We start from the raw sequence: 23,260 nt of genomic DNA on the forward strand, positions 1-23,260 counted from the left end.
GGGTATATGAATAGGAAGGGTTTGGAGGGATATGGGCCGGGTGCTGGCAGGTGGGACTAGATTGGGTTAGGATATCTCTTCGGCATGGATGAGTTGGATCGAAGGGTCTGTTTCCATGCTGTACATCTCTATGACTCTACGACTCTAAGCGACATTGCCTCCACATCCTTGGTGTGGTTTATAATCTCTCTCTCTCTCCCTCTTCCCCCTGTCTTTCCGCAAGAGGTATGTCAGAGAGTCATAGAGATGTACAGCATGGAAACAGACCCTTCAGTCCAACTTGTCCATGCTGACTGGATAGCCTAACCTAATCAAGTCCCATTTGCCAGCACTTGCCCATAAACCTCTAAACCCTTCCTATTCATATACCCATCCAGATTCCTTTTAAAGGCTTTAATTGTACTGACCTCCACCATTTTCTCAGGCTCATTCCAGATGTGAAAAATTGCCCCTTAGGTTCCTTTCATATATTTCCCCTCTCACCCTAACTCGATGCCCTCTAGTTGCGGACTCGCCTACTCCAGGAAAAATCCCTTGTCTATTTGCCCTATCCATGCCCTTCATGATTTTGTAAATCTATATAAGGTCACCCCTCAGCCTCCAATGTTCCAGGGATAATAGCCCCAGCCTGTTCAGCCTCTCCCTATAGCTCAAATCCTGCAACCCTGGCAACATCCTTGTAGATCTTTTCTGAACTCTTTCAAGTTTCACAACATTCTTCCAATAGGAAGGAGACCAGAATTGCACACACTATTGCAAAAAATGGCCTAACCAATGTCCTGTACAGTCACAACATGACCTCCCAACTCCTAAACTCAATGCTCTGAGCAAATGCCTTCTTCACTATCTTATCTACCTGTGACTCCACTTTCAAACAATTCTGAACCTGCACTCCAAGGTCTCTTTGTTCAGCAACACTCTCCAGGACTTTACCATTAAGTGTATAAGTCCTGCTGTGATTTGCTTTTCCAAAATACAGCACCTCGCATTTATCTAACTTAAACTCCATCTGCCACTTCTCAACCCATTGGTCCATCTGATCAAGATCCTGTTGTACTCTGAGGTAACCTTCTTCGCTGTCCACTACATCTCCAATTTGGTGTCATCGGCAAACTTACTAACCATACCTCCTAGGTTCACATCCAAATCATTTATATAAATGACGAAAAGCAGTGGACCCAGCATCAATCCTTGTGAACACCAATGGTCACAGGCCTCCAGTCTGAAAAGCAACCCTCCACCACCACCCTCTGTCTTCTACCTTCGAGCCAGTTCTGCATCCAAATGGTTAGTTCTCCCTGTATTCCATGGGAAAGATGGGTGTGAGCTGGCAACTGTGCATCTGGGATCACAGGATGTGTTGAAACATGGAATTATTCTGTGAGAGTCCTGAGAGCTAAGAAATGCAGTTGGGTGAGTAATGGGCATATGGTACATTGATCAGTATGAGGAGAGAGTTGTTTATTCAGGCAAAAATGTGCAGAGGCACTGACATTCGTCATAAGTGTGAGGACATTGAACATATTGTAACAGTGTTGCTGGGTGGTTGTGATATTGACCCTCCTAGATACCTGCACCCCTTCACTTCAGAGGTATTCTATGAGGATACCTGACCTCCCAGGAAACATAGTCTCTATCCACTGCCCACATCCATGAGCACGGCCTCCAGCACAGAATGCTCTCTCTGCCCTGGTACTCGATTTCCTCATTTGCAGTGACCACCCTGGTATTCAGCAGCATCCTCCTGTATGTAACTCCATCTTCCTTTGATTGAGAGGGATTGCCTTTCAGAGCTGGAGGTTAACTGTAACATTTATATGTTTATTAGCCGTTAAGCTCCATGTTGTGTGTGTGTGTGTCTGCAGCCAGCCAGAAGCTGGGCACTGTCTAGAAATCATTCGAATGTGGATGCAGCCCATTGCTTCCCCTGCACTAGAAAAACACACTCCTATAAATCTTTATCCAATTTACTTTGAAACTGACTAACAGTGTTCTGAAGTCATACCAGATTTTAAACATTAATTTTTCTCTCTCCACATATACTGCCTGACCAATTGAGTTTCTCCAGCATCCTTTGTTGTTTTTCCCGCAGTTTTCGAAATGTTGACACATCTTTCTTTCGTTTTTACTTATTTTTTGATTTTCAACCTTCCGAATTCTAATTCCCTTTTGATTTATTTGCAATTAAATTCTAGCCAACTCAATCGGACTGCTATCTGGATTTTACAACTCATCCTCAATGTTCAAATCCAGATCCAATTCTTCAACAATTTTTACCTTTTAAGTCTATTTCCTTTTTTTTTCCATGACCTTCAAATTGACTTTTGCTAACTGTCACATGGCTTACATAGAAAGCGCTTCTCTTTCGAAAATTACCCCTCAGCCCAGCTCTGCAGCTTATCTGTGTTCCTCTGTAACCTGCAACATCCTTCTGCACTGTTCACAACTCCACCGATTTTAGTGTCATTCGCAAATTTACTTACCATCCTTCTACGCCCTCATCCAGGTCATTTATAAACATGACAAATAGCAATGACTCAAAAACAGATCCTTGTGGTACCCCACTAGTAATTGAACTCCAGGATGAATATTTCCCATCAATCACCACCCTCTGTCTTCTTTCAGCTAGCCAATTTCTGATCCAAACCACCATATCACCCTCAATCCCATGCCTCTGAATTTTCAGCAATAGCCTACCATGGGAAACCTTATCAAACACTTTACCACACCAATTGCTTTACCCTCATCCATCTGTTTGGTCACCTTCTCAAAGAACTCAATAAGGTTTGTGAGGCACAACCTACCCTTCACAAAACCGTGTTGACTACCCTAATCAACTTATTCCTTTCTAGATGATTGTAAGACCTATGTCTTATAATCATTTCCAACACTTTATCCATAACTGAAGTAGAGCTCACTGGTCTATAAATACCAGGGTTTTCTCTACTCCCCTTCTTAACAAGCGGACAACATTTGCTATCCTCCAGGCTTCTGGCACTATTCCTGTAGACAATGACGATATAAAGATCAAAGCCAAAGGCTCTGCAATCTCTTCCATAGCTTCCCAGAGAATCCTAGGATAAATCCCATCTGGCCCAGGGTCCTTATCTATTTTCACACTTTCCAGAATTGCTAACGACTCTTCCTTATGAATCTCAATCCCATCTAGTCTAGTAGTCTGTATTTTAGTATTTTAATTTTTTCCATCCTCTGCAGTTTCCTTTCCCATTCTATGCATCCTAAATCTTGCCTAAATGCATCATTATTGCCTTTCCCCCAACTATAACTTTTGCCTTGTGTATATCTGTTCCTTTCCATTGCTATAGTAAACTTAACCAAATTGTCGTCACTGTCACCAAAGTGCTCACCTATCTCCAAATTTAACACTTGGCCCAGTTCATTAACCAGTACCAAATCAATGTGGCGTCGCCTCTTGTTGGCCTATCTATGTACTGTGAGGAGAAAGTGAGGTCTGCAGATGCTGGAGATCAGAGCTGAAAATGTGTTGCTGGAAAAGCGCAGCAGGTCAGGCAGCATCCAGGGAACAGGAGAATCGACGTTTCGGGCATAAGCCCTTCTTCAGGAAACCTTCCTGCACAAACTGGACAAAAACTGACCTCAAACCACAGTGTTGTTCGTCAATATTAGGAAAGTTAAAGATCCCATAACAAGTATCCAATTACTTTCACTACTATCCAGAATCATCTTTGCAATGTTTTCCTCTACATCTCTGGAACTTTTCGGAGGCCTATCAAAATCTCCCAACAGGGTGACTTCTCCTTTCTTGTTCTAACCTCAGCCCTTACTACCTCAATAGACGGGTCATCACCAAACATCCTTTCTGCTACTGTAATATTGTCCCTAAAATACAATGCCACACCTCCCCCTCTTTTACCACCTTTCCTGTTCTTACTGAAACATATAAACCCCAGAACCTGAAACAACCATTCCTGTCCCTGCTCTACCCATGTCTCTGAAATGACCAGGTACCAACCCCTGCTGCAAGTTCACTCACCTTATTCCGGATGTTCCTGGTGTTGATGTAGACACACTTCAAATAACCTTCCTGCCTGCTGGTACACTCCTGCGACCTTGAAACCTTATTCATGACCTTTCTACTTTCAACTTCCTGTACATTGGAGCTACAATTCAGGTTCCCATCTCCCTGCTGAATTAGTTTAAATCCTCCTGAAGAGCATTAGCAAGCTTCACCAACCCCCACCCCCACCCCCACCCCAAGGACATTGGTACCCCTTTGGTTCAGTTGTAGACCATCCCATTTGTAGAGGTCCCACTTACCCCAGACTGAGCCCCAATTATCCAGGTATCTGAATCCTCCCCTTCTGCCCATTTCTGTAGCCACATGTTCAACTGTGCTCAGATAGTGAGTAAGTTATGGGGTGTGATTTGTTTGAAAGTAATAACTGTAGTTTTTAGGTAGCTAATTCAAACTTAATTTGTAAATTAAGAGCCAATAGAGTGTTAGTCATATCAGTTGGTGGGGTGATCTAACTCCAAGTTGCTCTTTATTTGCATGTGCACTGTACATGCAGTCTGACTAGCTTGCTCAGAGCCAGTGCCTAGAATGAGGAGACTTTCTTTTCTTAGTGATAGGATGTCTGATGTCTCTGAGTGGATACAGGGGATCCTGAAACAGGAGTCATTACCCATATTGGCACAGATGACACAGGTAGGAAGAATGTCAAGTTCTTGCATAAGCAATTCAGAGTGTTAGGCAGAAAATTAAAAAGCAGCACCTCGAGGGTAGTAAACTCCCATGCCATGTGCAACTGAGGCTAGCAACAGAGACAGAGTATAACTGAACACATGGTTAAAGAGCTGGTGTAGGGGTGAGGGCTTCAGATATGTGGATGATTGGGATGTCTGCCAGGGAAGGTGGGACCTGCACAAGAAGGATGGGTTGCACCTAAACTGGAGGGTCACCAATGTCCTGGCAGGGAGCTCAGTAAGTGCCACTTGTGAGGGTCTAACTAGTGTGGCAGGGGGGTTGGGAACTGGAGCAGCAGGTCAGCAAATACAAAGACCGGAGAAGAGCTTAAGACTAAGGCAAATATAGCTAAGAGGAAGAGCAGTCAGGAAGGGATTGCTAAACTCAGCAGAACTGGAGGCTTGGACTGTTTGCTTCAATGCAATAAGTATAACAGGTAAAATGAATGAACGTACAGCCTAGATTAATGCATACAATTATTATGCTGTTACTATCACAGAGACAGAGTTGAAAGATCGACAGGATTGACAGCTTAACATTCTGGGATTTCGATGTTTTGGATGAGACAGAGGAGGAAGCAAAAGAGATCATGGAATTGCATTACTGGTTCGGGAACATATCGTAGCTGTGTTGGGGAAGGACATCCTGGAGGGATCTTGGCAGCAAGGCATTATAGATGGAGCTAAAGGAAAAGGAAGGGTACAGTCACAATGCTGGGATTGATATACACCTCCCAGCTGCCAGTAGGAAATACAGAATAGGATCTGTGTCAGATTCTGGAAAGATATGAAACTATCAGGGTTCTTGCGGTGGGTGAGTTTAACTTCACCCGTACTGACTGGAATGTCCATGGTGCCAGGAGTTCAGATGAGGAGCAATTTACTAGGTGTGTCCAGGAGGGTTTTTTTGAAACAGTATGTGGATGGTCCAACAGGGCGGGATCTCCTTACCAGAGCTGGAATTGATAAATGAGCCCAGCCAGATGATCAATAGATCAGTGGGGGAACATTTTGGAAATAGTGACCATAATTCCATACGTTTTTGGATACAACAGTGAACCTTGGATGAAGGTGTTAAATTGGGGCAAGCTATGACTCTATGACTCCATAATTGGAGAATTTAGATTGGGAGTGGCTGTCTGAGGGTAAATCCACATCTGACTATGGGAGTCTTTTAAAGACCACTTGATTAGAGGGCAGGACAGGCTTGTTCCTGTGAAAATGAAAGACGAATGCAAGATTTAGTAATCTTGGATGACGGGAAATTATCAGTTTAGTGAAAAAAAGGGAAGCATACCTAAGGCCGAGGCAACTATAAACAGACAAAGTCCTTGAAGAATGTAGAGAAAGTAGGGAGAGCTCAAATGGGGACTTAGGAGGGCTAAAAGAAGCTATAAAATATCTTTGGTTAAGTGCTTTACATCGATAGTCACCACAGAGGGGGGCAGAAGGGATGTTGATGCTAATGAAAGGTTTGTAATACTCCCATGCAGGTCAACATAATGAAGGATGAAATATTGGTGAATATTAAGGTAGATAAGTCCCTACGGCCAGATGGTATCTATCCCAGGATACTGTGGGAGGTAAGGGCGGTAGTAGTTGGGGCCTTGACAGATATCTCTGTATTCGCTTAGGCCTCAGGCATGGTTCCAGAGGACAGCAGAATGGTCAGTGTTCTTTTGTTTAAAAAGAGAAACAGAAGTAAGCCAGGTAATTACAGGCCAGTGAGCCTGATGTCAGTGGTGGGGAAGTTGTTGGAGAAGATACTGAGACACAGGAACTCTTCACATTTGGTGGTGAATGGACTTGTTAGTGATAGGCAACGTGCGGTTGCGCAGGGAAGGTTGATTGAGTTTTTGAGGAGGTGACAAGAATGATTGATGAGGGAAGGGCAGTAGATGTTGTCGACATGGACTTTAGTGAAGCATTTGATAAAGTACCTTATGTCAAGCTGGTACAAAACATAACATCTCATGGGATCCAGGGTGAACTGGTGAGATGGAGACAAAACTGTCTTGGTCATTGAAGATAGACAGTATCGGGGAAGGGTGCTTTTTGGAATGGAGATAAATAACTAGTGCTGTTCTTCAGGGATCAGTGGCCTTTTGTTGTTTGTAATAAATATAAATTATTGGGAGGAAAATGTAAGTTTGCAAATAACACCAAAATTGGCAGAATTGCCGATAGTGAGGAAAATTGTCAAAGCATACAGCAGGATATAAATAGATTGCAGATTTTGGGAGAAAGGTGGCAAATGGAGGTTAATCTGGACAAATACGAGGTGATGCATTTTGGAAAACCAAATTCATGTGTGAGTTATACAAGAAATGGCAGAATCCTTAGGAGCATTGACATACAGAGAGATCTGAGTGTACAGGTCCACGATCCCAAGTGGATAAAGTGGTCAAGAAGCAGAAAGCACTCTTGCCTCCATCAGCAGCAGCATCAAATAAAAAGTTGGCAAATTATGTTCCAGCTGTACCAAACTGTAGATAGGGCACATTTGGAATATTGTATACAATTCTAGTCACCATACCACCAGGAGGATGTGGGTACTTTTGAGAGGATATAGAGAAAGTTTACCTGAATGTTGCCTAGTCTGGAGGGTTTTAGTTATGAGGAAAGGTTGGATAAACTAGGATCGTTTTCACTGGAAAGACGGAGGCTGAGGGGCGACTTGATAGAGGTGTCAAAAATTATGAGCATCATAGATAGAGTGAATATCAGAGGATTTTTCCAGGTTGGAAAGGTCAACTACAAGAGTGCACAGGTTAAAGGTGAGTAGGGAAAAGCTTAGGGAAGAAATGCAGGGAAAATTTTTCACAGGGTGTGGTGGTTGCCTCGGACACACTACCAGTGGAATTGGTGGAAGCAGGCACATGGGCAACATTTAAGGCATTCCTTGACAGACAAATGAATGGGAGGTAAACAGAGGGATAGATATCATACATGGCAAAAAGTAGCAGATCTTAATAAGAAACAGGAATTGGTGCAGGCCTGGTGGGCTGAAGGGCCTGTTCCTGTACGTTTTTGTGTTGTATTGTATTTTAAATGCATTACCTCACACTTTTCAAGATGTTCCACCCCATCTCCCTGATAATGTGAAGAACAATCAGCTATGAACTCTAGAACCAACGAAGTATCCATTCATTCATCTTATCACCTGCCCACCCACCTCTAGACTTACCCAATCATTCACCTACCTATCCATCCCCGAGCCACCTTTACCCTGTAAGTAGGGCTGGACTTCAGTTTGACTTAACCTTTCAGTTAAGATTTCAGTTTGACTTAACCTTTTTAGGTCACTACTGAACACAAAGTCAAGATGCCATTTTGTACTCACATTATGCTGAGGAAACCATTTTTCAAATTGTGTAATTACATAAACTAACAACAACACATATATACTAACCAATATGGTATAATTAGTAAGCAGCCAGAAACAGGAATCAATAACTTGTGTATCTCAATAATGTATGATTGAAGAATAGGTGATTAGTTATTAAGGCTGGGAATATACCAATGTTTGTAATTTAAAAGTATTAATTTGCTGCTTCAAGTTTTGCTGTAGGAAAGGGAGCAGTCAGATATCATTGACAGAAAACATTGTGCATCCAGTCTTTGTGCTATTACTTTTGAAATATTCAGGTATAGGCTCATCAGTCCCAAAGAATTTGTCAGCTTTTCATCCAGTTGATTTCTCCAATACTTTATCTTTTCTTATATTAATCTTTCAAGTTTCACAGATACATTAAAACTTCCCAATTCCAATAAATTCTTTGTGTTATCTACTGTGAAGAAAGACACAAAATACTCCAACATCTCTGCGATAAGTTTACTAGTAAACTAAATCTTGTTGCAGAATATAAGATCCAAAATAACATATTGCTCAGAAAACTATCAGAATGCCTTCTGATATTCTATCTATCCATATTGACATTGCATAGAAGACTAAGCCACTTTCAATGTATACAGGCTGAACTTTAACTGTTGTTACAAAGGTAGATTCCAAATGGAAATCTTCTGCATGAAAGTAAAGTCTATTAAAGCCAATATAAACAAAACAGTAATTTTATTACAGATAACAACAACAGTATGTTATGACAAAGAATGAATTATTTGAACAAAGTAAAATGCATTTAATTGCAAGAAATACTCCTCTGATAAATGGATCTTAAACCAGACAGTGAATTATAAAACAAAATACAAATCGCTTTCTTGATAATCAATTATTTTAGATTGCAGCATCATATATAATGGATTAATGCTGCAGCAAAATTTCTTATAATATTATCAAAAATCCATGAAACATATTCAGCCAAATTAAAGCACATTAAATCAGATGGACAATGGTCAGTTGTTAAAGGAGATCTAGAATGAAAGACTTAAACCCCTAAGGGACTTACTAATTTAAATGAAAGCTTGGTCTTTCGGACCGATTTTTCACTCCAGCCTCTGTGATACTCAGCAGTTGTGGAAGGCCTTAAATGTAACAGTGGGCATTGTGTGCTCCATCTTCAAAACCAGCTGGACATGGACATAACCATGGAATAGAGGTTGGCAGCCTCGTGGAATGCCCTGCACCATGGCCTGCTGCCTGAATCTGTTAATGACTATCTTGGGCAGAGACCCAACAGGAAGTTCTCCAAGTTGCTCTTCCCTCTCCATGTCAGGTGACCGCAGAACTGGAGCATGGGGCTGAAGTGCAGGTTCAATTTGAGGAGAAACTGCCTGTGACCCTGAACGAGGAGCTGCAGCCTCACACACCCAAAATGAACAGTCTGTGGACTCCTCAAGGTTGAGGAACTGTCCCTTGGAAAATGCTGAAATTACTGAATGAGAAAGTGCCTTCACCCCTGTAGAGGAACATTCAAATCAATACGCTATTAACCTCCCTGGTTGATTAGTGCCGATATTAAAAAGACAATTGGTATCTGTGTTTAAATTCATATTTATTTGAGATAGTTACAAAAGTCAATTGGATAAAGATTTATACGAGTGTGTTTTTCCAGTATAGCGGAGGCAATGGGCTGCATCCATGTTCAAATGATTTCTGGACATAGCCCAGCTTCTGGCTGGCTGCACACACACACAACATGGGTTTAACAGCAAGTAAGAACAGCAAATGTTACAGTTACCTCCAGCTCTGAAAGGCAATCCCTCTCTCTCAAAGAAAGCTGGAATTACATACAGGAGGATGCTGCTGAATACCAGTGTGGTCTCTGCAAAAAAGGAAATCGAGAACTAGGGCACAGAGAGGGTTCTGTGCTAGAGTCTGTGCTCATGGAGGTGGGCAGGAGATAGAGACCATGTTTTCCGGGAGGTCCCGTACCCTCATGGAATGCCTCTGAAATGAGTGGGAGCAGGTATCGAGGATCATCTCCACATACCTCCAGCAATACAGCAGTGGCAAGTATAACTCGTAAACACAGTGCAATACAGCCATTCACATGCTTCCCTTTCCTGCAGGACCACTCACAAGCAGTAGGGAGCAGCAAAGAATCAGTGGAATTAGGTACAACTTTATTATTTCAGTTCGATGAAGGAGATGGTGTTCAGCATCATAGGAACGCTGTCCTACAGACAATGGCATCCAGCTTCAAGCCTCCCTTCTCATTTACACTTTCAGAAACAAAAATAACACCAACAACCCAGTCCCAGCACAACCAGGGGGAAGAGGAATAGTTCGAAGCAGCTATGCCATTCCAATACAGCTACGTTACTGGCCAACAGTGTGGAAAATTGCCCAAGTGTGTCCTATGCACAGAATGAAGGAGAAATCAATCTACTCTCAATCATCAGCAAAGTGACAGAATGTGTCACCAGAAGAGCTATTAAGCCCCACTTTCCTCAGCAATAACCTGCTCACTGAAGCTTAGTTTGGACTCCACCATGACCATTCAGTTCCTGACCTCATTACAGCCTAGGGTCGAGGATGGATAAAAGAGCTGAATTCTAGAGGTGAGGTGGGAGTGACAGCCCTTAACATGAAGGTCACATTCAACAAAGTGAGGCATCAAGGAACCCAAGCAAAACTGGAAGCAAAGGGTATCAGGGGGCAAACGCACTAATGGTTGCAGTCATACCTGACACACAGGAAGATGGTTGTGGTTGTTGGAGGTCAGTCATCTCAGCTCCAGGATATCTCTACAGGGGTTCCTCACCGAGGCCCAGCTATCTTCAGCCTCTTCATAAATGACCTTCCCTCTTCCATAAGGTCAGAAGGAATGATGTTCACTGATAATTGAACAATGTTCAGTACCATTTGCTGAAGCAGTCCATGTTCAAGTGCAACAAAACTTAGACGATAGCCACACTTGGACTGGCAAATTGCAAATAACATTCATACCACACAAATGCCAGGTGATCTCCAATAAGAGATAATCTAACCACACTTTGATGTTCAAATACTACTCGCATTACAATACTCTACTATTAACACCTAACCCTAAGGGTACAAGAGCAGTTCAGAACCAAGGAATTCTACAGCAAGTAACTCATCTCCTGAAACCCCAAAGCCCTGTCTGTCATCTACAAGGTACAAGTCAGCAATAGGATGGAATACTTTCCGTCTACCTGTAGTTCCAACAACACTCAAGAAGTAACACCACTCATCACAAAGCATCCCACCTGCTTGAAACCACATTCACAAATATTCATTCCCTCCACCACCAACACTCAGTTCTGGATGTGTGCATTATAAGGTGCACTGTGGAAATTCACCTAATGATAACATTTGTTTAAAGATCTTTAGACAGCACCTTCCAAACTCCCAAACACAATCATTTGGAAGGAAAAGGCAGCAAATACATGGAAACATCAACACCTACAAGTTCCCCTCCAAACCCTTCCTATCCAGACTTGGAAATATATCGCCATCCCTTTAGTGCTGGTTTGTAAAATTCATGGAAATTGCTCCCTAGCATCATTGTGGGTCTACTTCCAGTACATGGACTGCAGCAGTTTGAGAAGGCAGCTCACCACCACCATCTCAAGGGCAACTCAAGATGGCAATAAATGCTGGGCTTCACAATGACGCCCATGTCCCATAGGTAAATAAAAGGAGAGAGACAATAAACCTCACACGGGATGTTGAGGCACTATGGCTTGATCTGTGGGACTGACCATAACTGGGAGATTCAACAGAATCGGGATCAGTACAGGGTGAGCTGCTGAACAGGAGTGGACTCCAAACAGACCAAGGGGAGGGGGCTTCAAGTGAATCAGCTCACTGTTGGGGTAGGTCACAGATGGGTTCTGTTGGAAAGAACTCTTATAGGAGCATTGGTGAGCATACTCACTGAGAGACTTGGCGTACTGGCCTTCTGGCACTGTCAAGGCTTCTGGAGAATACAGAGGACATTGTGCAGACCTTAAAGTCTCTCCATACCACCAGGAATGTGGAGGCCAATTCCTTGACAGAACTCACATTCCCAGCTGTAATGGAGGTTTCTTTGCTGCTTTCTCAGTGCATCATGTCAGGTGACATTAACCCATCTCTAAAGAGGGGTAAACATTGTGAAACAGTGTTTATCTTTGTATAGAAGGGCACACATATGAAAGAAACACATCTATTTCATTTTTTATAATAATTCTCCCAGAATGTATATTGTGAGGAAGGTAATGTGCTATTGTCATCTCCCAGGTATCTACAAATACCATGTTGATGCCTGTGAACATCTTCCTCATCACTGAATCAATCTGAAAAGCATACCAGTCACTGTAATAGGCAACGATCTGTGGGGGGTTTTCCCGGACATTGGCCGTCTTTATTACAACCAGTGTATCCGGACTCCTGTTGAGTAACTGGAGAATTGACCTCCTGACATTCTGTATTCTTCGAATATAAACCTCAACAGGAAAAGGAGTGAAATGGGCCACTAAAGTAATGGCTATAACTGTGTTTTTCCCTCCTTTAATCTCATCCAGTTTATTTGAAATGAGTTGTAGGTGCTGACTTGCAATGGTGCTGAATTGGATCGGAGGGCCATGAGGGCGATATTCTACCACAATGTTGTTCTCCAAGTTCACAGCAAGATGAGGACCCACCTTGATAGGATTGCCAAGTTCCAATCTCTTGAGATCTAAAATAGAAGACAATAGATTTAAGATGCTAAACCACAATATTTCTACTGGGAGAAAACATTAGTTTCAACAGCAAAACTCAAAACAAAGCCACAGATTTTTGTGATTGTTGAGTAGGACATAAATCATACACAGACACCTTGCAGTAAACACAGAAAACACATTTATTTCTCCCTGTGGTTTCCTTTTATGTTTTAACTTTCATTTTCCACTAATAGTCTGTGCTTTTCTGCAGTTCTGGTCTCCTTATCTTAGGAAGGCTGGTCGTGCTACAGAGGGAATGCTGCGAAGTTTTCCCAGACTGATTCCTGAGATGGCCAGACTGATGTATGAAGAGACATTGAATCAGTTTGGATTGTGTTCACTGGAGTTCAGAAGAATGAGTGGGGATCTCAATGAAACCTCCAGTATTCTAGGAGGACAAGATAGGGTAGATGCAGGAAGCATGTTCCTGATAACAGAGGAGTCCAGAATCAGGGATCGCAGTCTAAGGACACAGGGTAAATCATTCAGGACTGAAATGAGGAGAAATTTCTTCACCTGGTGAATTCGCTGCCACAGAAAGTGATTAAACATCATATTATTTCAACAAGAAGTTAGATATAACACTTGATAATAAAGGGATCAAAGGGAATGGAGTGTTCTTGAGTTGGATAATCAGCCACGATTATAATAACGGTGGAGAAGGATCAAAGGGCTGTGGCCTACTTGTGCTTTTTTTTCAATGATGTGGATGTGTCGATGTTGGACTGGGGTGGACAAAGTCAGAAGTCACATGAGGCCAGCTTATAGTCAAATTTATTTGAAATCACAGGCTTTCGGAATGCTGCTCCTTCATCAGGTGAAGTCAAATAAACCTGTTGGACTATATCCTGGTGTCGTGTGACTTCTGACATGTTTTCAATGTTTCTCTGTAAGCTTTCTCTGTTCCCAGTCAGGAAGAGGACAATGTTGGATGGGGAAAGGAGATAGTGGCCCAAGAGCTTCGCATAAATAAGAGTAATTCGAAACCTGAACTGGGAGGGGAGGTAATGCACAGTGAGATAGAAGAAAAATCATTGCTGGTCAAAACACATAGGCTAAAGAGAACTAACTCATGGCCTGCTATTGGAACATTAGCTGGAGCAACGGGATGGAACCTGGGAGAAATTGAATGAGAAGCAGTGAGGAGGCCAACCCAGAGAAATTGTGAGAGTAGACTGACAGGTGTATTGCTGCTAACAAATTGGATGTTTACTAAAGAACCAAAAGTGTTCTCAGAATACATGGATGAAATTTTATAACATTCAACTATCCAATTGACTCAACACCAAAATGATTTGCCATTGTCCAAATGTTTCAGTGTGAAACAGCATCACCTGGTCCTTGAATAAGCTCCACATTTCAATTGTGCCCATCCCCTGCAGTTTTAGTGAAGTCAGAACGAAGATTTCAAGATCGAAAGAAAGTACCAGCAGGCAAGAATTTGGTTTGAAGTGTGTCTACATCATTTTACATTACATTACATTACAGTGTGGAAACGGGCCCTTCGGCCCATCAAGTCCACACCAACCTGCCGAAGCGCAACCCACCCATACCCCTACATTTACCCCTTACCTAACACTACGGGCAATTTAGCATGGCCAATTCACCTGAGCTGCACATCTTTGGACTGTGGAAGGAAACCGGAGCACCTGGAGGAAACCCACGCAGAACGTGCAAACTCCACACAGTCAGTCGCCTGAGGCGGGAATTGAACCCGGGTCTCTGGCACTGTGAGGCAGCAGTGCTAACCACTGTGCCACCGTGCCGCCCACAAATGCCAGGAGCATCCGGAGTAAGGTGGGTGAACTTGCAGCATGGGTTGATACTTGGGATTTCGATGATGTGGGCATTTCAGAGACCGGAGAGAGGGTAGAGTGAGGACAGGAATGGTTATTGCAGGTGCCAGGATTTAGATGTTTCAGTAAGAACAGAGAAAATGGTAAAAGAGGGGGTGGTGTGGCACTGTTAGTCAAGGATGTATTACAGTTACAGAAAGGATGTTTGAGGACTCCTCTACTGAGGAAGTATGGGCTGAAAAATGTGTTGCTGGAAAAGCACAGCAGGTCAGGCAGCATCCAAGGAGCAGGAGAATCGAAGTTTTGGGCACAAGCCCTTCTTCAGGATTCCTGACCTGCTGCGCTTTTCCAGCAACACATTTTTCAGCTCCCATCTCCAGCATCTGCAGTCCTCACTTTCTCCTGAGGTAGTATGGGCTAAGGTTAGAAACAAGAAAGGAGAGGTTACCCTGCTGGGAGTTTTCTACAGGCCTCCAAATAGTTGCAGCGATGTAGAGGATAGGATAGCAAAGATGATCCTTGATAGTAGCAAGAGTGACAGGGTAGTTGTTATGGGAGCCTTTAAGTTTCCAAATACTGACTGGAATACTATAGTTCAAATACTTTAGATGGGTCAGATTTTGTCCAATGTGTGCAGGAGGGTTTCCTGACACAGTGTGTAGACACTCCAACAAGAGGCGAAGCTACATTTAATTTGGTACTGGGTAATGAACCCAGCCAGGTGTTTGATTTGGAGGTAGGTGAGCACTTTGGTGATAGTCACCACAAGTCGGTTATGTTTACTTTCGTGATGGAAAGGGATAGGTATATACCGCAGAGCAAAAGTTATAGCTGGGGAAAGGCAATTCTGATGCGATTAGGCAAAATTTAGGATGCATAGGATAGGGAAGGAAACTGCAGGGATGGGCACATTGAAATGTGGAGCTTATTCAAAGACCAGCTACTGCATGTCCTTGATAACTATGAACTGGTCAGGCAGAGAAGAAGTTGTTGAGCGCGGGAGCTGTAGTTTACTAAGGAAGTTGAATCATTTGTCAAGAGGAAGAAGAAGGCTTATGTTAGGATGTACAAAGTTAAAAATCAGGTTATAGTCCAACAGATTTAATTGGAAGCACACTAGCTTTCAGAGCGACGCTCCTTCATCGGGTGATTGTGGAGGGCTCGATCGTAATACAGAATTTATAGCTATAAATTCTGTGTTACGATCGAGCCCTCCACAATCACCCGATGAAGGAGCGTCACTCCGAAAGCTAGTATGCTTCCAATTAAACCTGTTGGACTATAACCTGGTGTTGTGTGATTTTTAACTTTGTACACCCTAGTCCAACACCGGCATCTCCAAATTATGTTAGGATGAGATGTGATGGCTCAGTTAGGGAGCTTGAGAGTTACACGTTATCCAGGAAAGACCAAAAAAGAGAGCTGAGAAGAGCCAGGAGGGGACATGAAAGGCCTTGGTGGATAGGATCAAGGACAACTCTAAGGTTTTCTATAACTTTATCAGGAACAAAAGAATGATTAGAGTAAGATTAGGGCCAATCAAACAAAGTAGTGGGAAGCTGTGCATTGAGTCCGAGGAGACAGAGGAAGCGCTAAATGAATACTTTTCGTCAGTACTCATACTAGAAAAAGACAATAAGGTTGAGCAGAATACTGAGATACAGACTACTAGACTAGATGGGAGGTGTTAGCAATTCTAGAAAGTGTAAAAATAGATGAGTCCCCTGGGCCAGATGGGATTTATCCTAGGATTCTCTGGGAAGCCAGGAAGGAGATTACCGAGCCTTTGGCTTTGTTTTTCATGTCGTCATTGTTAACGGGAATAGTGCTAGAAGACTTGAGTATAGCAAATGTTGTTCCCTTGTTCAAGATGGGGAGTAGAGACATCTCTGGTAACTATAGACCAGTGAGCCTTACTTTGGTTGTCGGTGAAGTGTTGGAAAGAGGTATGAGAGATAGAACTTATAATCATCTCGAGATGAATAAGTTGATTAGGGATAGTCAATACGGTTTTGTGAAGGGTAGGTCATGCCTCACAAACCTTATTGAGTTATTTGAGAAGGTGACCAAACGCGTGGACAAGGTCAAAGCGATTGGTGTGGTGTATATGGATTTCAGTAAGGCGTTTGATAAGGTTTCCCACGGTAGACTATTGCACAAAATATGGAGGCGTGGGATTGAGGGTGATTTAGCAGTTTGGATCAGAAATTGGCCAGCTGAACGAAGACAGAGAGTGTTGGTAGATGGGAAATATTCATCCTGGAGTTCAGTTACTAGTGGGGATCTGTTTTGGGTCCACTGTTGTTTGTAATTTATATAAATGACCTCGAAGAAGGCATAGAAGGATGGTATAGGAAATTTGCGGATGACACTAAGGTTGGTAGAACTGTGGATAGTGACAAAGGCTGTTGTAGGTTACAGAGAAACATAGATAAGCTGCAGAGCTAGGCTGAGAGGTGGCAAATGGAGTTTAATGCAAAAAAGTGTGGGGTGATTCACTTTGGAAGGAGTAACAGGAAAGCAGAGTCCTGAGCTAATGGTAAGATTCTTGGTAGTGTAGATGAGCAGAGAGATCTCAGTGTCCAGGTACATAGATCCCTGAAAGTTGCCACTCAGGTTGATAGGGTTGTTAAGAAGGCATACTGTGTGCTAGCTTTTATTGGTAGAGGGATTAAGTTTTGGAACCATGAGATCATAGTGTAGCTGTACAAAATTCTGGTGCGGCCACATTTGGAGTATTGCATACAGTTCTGGTCACCACATTATCGGAAGGATGCGGAAGTTTTGGAAAGGGTTCAGAGGAAAGTTACTAGGATGTTGCCTGGTATGGAAGGAAGATCTTCTGAAGAAATACTAAGGGACTTGAGGCTATTTTCATTAGCAAGAAGAAGGTTGGGAGGTGACTTAATTGAGACATATAAGATAATCAGAGGGTTAGATAGGTTGGACAGTGAGAGCCTTTTTCCTCAGACGGCGATGACTAGCACGAGAGGACATAGCTTTAAATTGAGGGCTGAAAGATATAGGACACATGTTAGAGGTAGTTTATTTGCTCAGAGAGTAGTAGGGAACGCACTGCTTGCAACAGCAGTAGATTCACCAACGTTAAGGGCATTTAAATGGTCATTGGATAGGCATATGGACGAGAATGGAATTACATAGGATAGATGGGCTTCAGATTGGTTCTACAGGTCAGTGCAACATCGAGGGCCAAAGGGCCTATACTCTGCTGTAATGTTCTATGTTCTATGAATTTTTCAGATCAGGATGTTTTTGTTTATTTTTACTTGTTCCAGGAATGTGGGTGGTACTAAGTCAACATTTCCTGCCCATCCCTCCTTTCCCTGAAGAAGGTGGTAGTGACCGTGAGCTGTTTTTATTTCTGATTTCCAGTGTCCATGGCTCTTTTGATTTTTATTGGGTACACTATCAGTGCTTTGAGGAAGTAAGTTCCAGTATTTTGATCCTGAGACTTTGAAGAAACGGTGACATATTTCAGTCAGCATAGTAATTGACTTGGAGGAAACATACAGGTTGTGATGTTTCCATTTAATTTCTGCTTTTGCCTTTCTAGGCAGTTGAGGTTGATGATGTCAGAGAAGCCTTGGTGAGTACAAATGGTACACATTGCTTTCACCAAGTGTCATTGGTTGAGGGAATGAATGTTGACAGTGGTGGGAGTTGAGTTTCCTATGTGTTGTTGGAGCTACACTCAACTTAGTAAGTGTGGAATATTCTTGACTTGTGCCTTGTAGATGATGGACATGTATTAGAGAGTCAGGAGGTAAGTCTCTGACAGGCTTTGAAGCTATACTATTTATATGGCTGGTCTGATTCAGTTTGTGGCCACCAAGCTGTTGATGGCGGGGGATTCAGTGATGGTAATAACATTGAAATTGAGTCCTGGTGAATTGAATAACTAGGAACGTAGAGAAGACTTTAAAATAAATAGTTCTGAAGAGAGATCAGGAGGGGAGAATAAATTTGGGAACTAAATAGTCAAGGGTATGTAACTTTTGAAACAGACAGGCAGGAAGGGAAGGGTGGTGAGGTAACTTTGTTAGTATGAGATAAAATAAGTACAATGGCAGGAAATGCTGTTGGATTGGAAGTTGTAGAAGCCATTCAGGGGAAGGTAAGAAATAACGAGGAGAAGAAGACACTGGTGATAGCACTCCATTGGTTCCCTAGCAGCAGCAGTAGCAGCAGCTGTTCTGTAGGACAGAGAAGAAATCAAGAGATAATGAGTGCGTGTAAAAGAAGGACAGTCTGCATGTAGGTTTGGAAAATTGAGTTGGCAAAGGTAGTCACACGGATGAATTCATAGAGTGAATTCAGGATAGTTTCCTGCAATATAATGTCATGGATCCAACCAGGGATCAGGTTATTTCAGATCTAACAATGTGTAATGAGGCAGATTTAATAAATGATTTCAGAATAAAAGACTCCCGAGAGAACACTTATCATAACATGGTAGAATTCAGCATTCAGTTTGACATTGAGAAACTTGGGTCAGGAACACCTGTGCTAAACTTAAGCAGCTGCAGTCTGTGTGCTGTAAGTTGACCCACAATTCCCTTATGGAGGGATTTCCCAGAATTTGATAAAACAACACTGAAGGAACGGCGATATATTTCCAAGTCAGGATGATGAGTGGCTTGGAGGGTGGTGGTGTTCCCATGTATCTGCTGTCCTTTTCTTTCTAGTTGGAAGTGCCTGTGGTTTTGGAAGGTGCTGTCTAAGGATTTGTGAAGAATGTCTGCAGTGCATCTTGTAGATAGTACACACTGCTATTACTGGCTGTTGATGTTGGAGGGAGTGGAGGATGTGGTGCCAATTAAGTGGGCCGCTTTATTCTGGATGGTGTCAAGCTTCTTGAGTGTTGTTGGAGCTGTATCCATGCAGGCAAGTGAGGAATATTCCATCACACTCCTGACTTGTGTCTCGGGTATTAACAGAAGTAATCAGAGAGATAGAGGATGCACTGGCACTAATCTTCCAACAATCCCCAGATTCAGGGAAAATGTCAGAGGTTTGGACAATTGCCAATGTGACACATCTATTTCAAAGAACAAGGAGGCAAAAAATAGGTAACTTTCAGCCAGTTCACCTTGACATCGTGGTCAGTGATTTTCATGGAAGGGCCCTTGTGGTAGTTTTGCCAGGCCTCCAGGAAGATTGATGAAACAGGTATAAAGACAAAAAAGTGCAACATTCAGCCCCATGTATTTGGCTGTACTGTGAATACAACTTTCCCGAAATCCTGGAATGGAACTTAAATCCATACCTTCTCGCTCAGGGGCAAGGGAGCTGCCCTTGCACCTGTAGTTCTCTATTACCTAGGATTAAGGGGCAAAAATAATCCACTATATTAAATCCAATCTCAGACGAAAATGTTTACATTAAAGTATTAAGAAACAAATTATACTTATGTAGCACCTTTCAATGATTCTGAGAAAGCTTATAAAGTAAGATTCATGCTCATAAGACAATATTAGTACGTATGGTCAAGACGTTGGTAAAGATGAAGGTCTTAAGCACATCTTAAAGGGAGAAAGTGACATATAGAGATTGAGGATTATAAGAAAGTAGTCCTGGGCTTAGTGCCCATGCAGGTAAAGGCACAGCTGCTAATAAAGGAGCATTTAAAATCAGGGATTTCCCCAATAGACCACTGGTTGATGAGGTCATATATCATAAAGGGTTGTGAAACCAGAGAAAGTTACTAAAATAGAGAGGACTAATGCCATAATGGAACTGAGAACAAGGATGAACTTTTTGTTAAAGATCAATGCAGTGCAAAAACACCAATTAATGTAGGTCAGTGGTCGCAAAGGGTGATATGTTAATAGTCTTGATGTGCGTAAGGTCATCAGTAGTAGTTGGCAGCCTCAAGTGTAAGAAACAAATATATGAGAGACCAGTTAGGAACACACTGAAATAGTCAAGCCTAGAGGTAACAACATCATAAATGAGGGTTACTTCACCAGATGAACTAAGGCAGGGACAAAGTCAGGAGCTACTGTGGAAGTGAAAATAGACAGTGTTAATGACAACATAGAAATGTAGGAGGAAGCTTATCTCAGAGTTTAGTAAGACACCAAGGTAATGAATGATAGATTTAGTTTCAGATAGTTGACCAAAAGAAATGTCTTCAATTTTCCAAATATTTCATTAAAGGAAATTTCTGCTTCTCAAGCACTGGATGTTAAATAAGCAGCCTGACAATTTAGAAACTGTGAATGATTTGAGAATGGTGCTGGTGAGCTGAACATGGGTTTAGTCAATGTATATGTGTAAACTAATGATGTGCACATGCATGTTTTCACTGAGGGACAGCAGGTCAATGAAATGTCGCAGGGAGCCAAGGATAGATCCTCCATAGTAACAGTGTGGGAGCAGAAACAGAAGCCAGTGCAAATGATCGTGATGTTATGGGTAACTGTGGCCCCATGGCTAACAGCTGAAGCTCAACAAGCATGATCGGAAATTATGCTAGCTTTACAGAAAGACCAGATCAGCTTGCGAGATGAAATGTTTGCAAATCAACTTCCCAGCTCGGCGATCACACCCACAACCACAACAACTGGCACCCGAGTCACAAATCCTTACATAAAGCTTGATCTTGAAAAATGTCCACATTACAGAGGAGGTGGTGCTGGATGTCTTAAAATGCATAAAGGTGGATAAATCCCCTAGAGTTGATCAGTTGTACCCTAGAACATTGTGGGAATCTAGGGAAGTAATTGCTGAGCCCCTTGCTGAGGTAGTCTCAGGTGAGGTACTGGAAGACTAGAGGTTGGCTAATGTAGTGTTACTATTTAAGAAATGTAGTAAAGAGTTGCCAGGGAACTATAGACCAGTGAGCCTGATACCGGTGGTGGGCAAGTTGTTGGAGGGATCCTAAGAGGCAGAATTTACATGTATTTGGAAAGACAAGGACTGGTTAGGGATAATCAACATGGCTTTGTGCATGGGAAATTGTATCTCACAAACTTGATTGAGTTTTTTGAAGATGTAATAAATAGAATTGATGAGGGCAGAGCAGTGGACTTGATTTATATGGACATCAGTAAGGCTTTTGACAAGGTTCCTCATGGTAGACTGGTTAGCCGGGTTAGGTCACACAGAATACTGGGAGAACCAGCCATTTGGATACAGAACTGGCTCAAAGTTTGAAGACAGAGGGTGGTGGTGGAAGGTTGCTTTCAGATTGGAGGCCTGTGACCAGTGGTGTGTCATAAGGATTGTGGTGCTGGGTCCACTGGTTTTTGTCATTTATATAAATGATTTGGATGTGAACATAGGAGGTATGGTTAGTGAGATTGCAGATGACACCTCAACTGGAGGTGTATTGGACAGTGAAGGTTACCTCAAAGTACAACAGGATATTGATAAGATTGGATGATGGGCTGAGGAGTTGCAGATGGAGTTTAATTTAGATAAATGTGAGGTGTTGCATTTTGGAAAAGCAAATCAGAGCAGGACTCATATACTTAATGGTAAGGTCCTAGGGAGTATTGCTGAACAAAGAGACCTTGAAGTGCAGGTTAATAGTTCCTTGAAGTAGAGTCACAGGTAGATAGAACAGTGAAGAAGGCGTTTGGTATTCTTTCCTTTATTGGTCAGTGCCTTGCGTATAAACGTTGGGAGGTCATGTTGTAGCTATGCAGGGCATTACTAAGGCCACTTATAGAAACTGTGTGCAATTCTGGTCTCCCTTATATAGGGAGGATGTTGTGAAACTTGAAAGGGTTTAGAAAAGATTTACAAGGATGTTGCCAGGGTTGGAGAATTTGAGCTACAGGGAGAGGCTGAATAGACTGGGGCTACTTTTCCTGGAGGATTGGAGGCTGAGGGATGACCGTATAGAGATTTATAAAATCATGAGGGGGATAGATAGGTATAGGTTTGGGGTGTGAGGGGAAAGATTTAAAAGGGATCTAAGGAGCAACGTTTTCACACAGAGGGTGGTGTTTTTAATGTAATGAGCAACCTCAGGAAGTGTTTTAACATTTAAACATTTAAAAGGGATCTGGATGGGTGTACAAATAGGTAGGGCTTAGAGGGACATGAGCCAAATGCTGGTAAATGGAAGTAGACTAATTCAGGATATCTGGTCGGCATGGACGATTTGTACCGCAGGGTCTGTTTCCTTGCTGTTCAGCTCTATGACTCGATGACTCTAAAGGAGCAATTGGTCAGAACAGCAACAAAGGAATCAGGTGAATTTAAACACACTGGAGTACTCAGTTTTCTCGCTGATAATCTCAGCCATTGTGGTGAACCACATAAATGTCAGGTAGTGGATGCAGATGATCACAGGAGACCTAGTGTGCCCAACCAAAAAGAAAGAAAACCTGGGGAACAGCCTGAACCAAAGGGTGAAAACGGTCAAATGACAAAACTCTGAAAGTGTTTTATTGGGGGAATCCTCTGCAGTGAAGGACAGAAGTAGGAAAACTGGATGTGGTATGTATGTAACTGAGTTTCAAGGTAACGCTGTGGCAGAAATAACTTTAAAGCAAACAGCTGCAAGGAGTGTTCAAGCTGCCGAGCAAGCAGTGGTAGCATCTGTGCTTAGTCATCCCGACAAGATCCCCCACTGATAGGTATCTATTCCGAAC

The 23,260-nt window shown here is 42.5% G+C and overlaps 1 protein-coding gene across 2 annotated transcripts in view; it reads right to left on the reverse strand.

The window, feature by feature from the left end:
* Positions 1–8,562: 8,562 nt before the first annotated feature.
* The window catches only part of LOC122555520 (NXPE family member 3-like), a 68,120-nt gene continuing 53,422 nt past the window's right edge, over positions 8,563–23,260 (reverse strand). For both annotated transcript variants that reach the window (XM_087992691.1, XM_043701543.2), the window contains one exon: positions 8,563–12,812. In XM_087992691.1, the coding sequence (XP_087848817.1) occupies positions 12,259–12,812 (554 nt within the window). In that variant the 3' untranslated portion in view covers positions 8,563–12,258. The remainder of the gene's footprint in view (positions 12,813–23,260) is intronic.

The sequence above is a fragment of the Chiloscyllium plagiosum genome, unplaced genomic scaffold (genome assembly GCF_037043375.1).
Source record: "Chiloscyllium plagiosum isolate Xiang-an unplaced genomic scaffold, Cpla_swu_hap1 HiC_scaffold_12, whole genome shotgun sequence".
Taxonomy (NCBI): Eukaryota; Metazoa; Chordata; class Chondrichthyes; order Orectolobiformes; family Hemiscylliidae; genus Chiloscyllium; species Chiloscyllium plagiosum.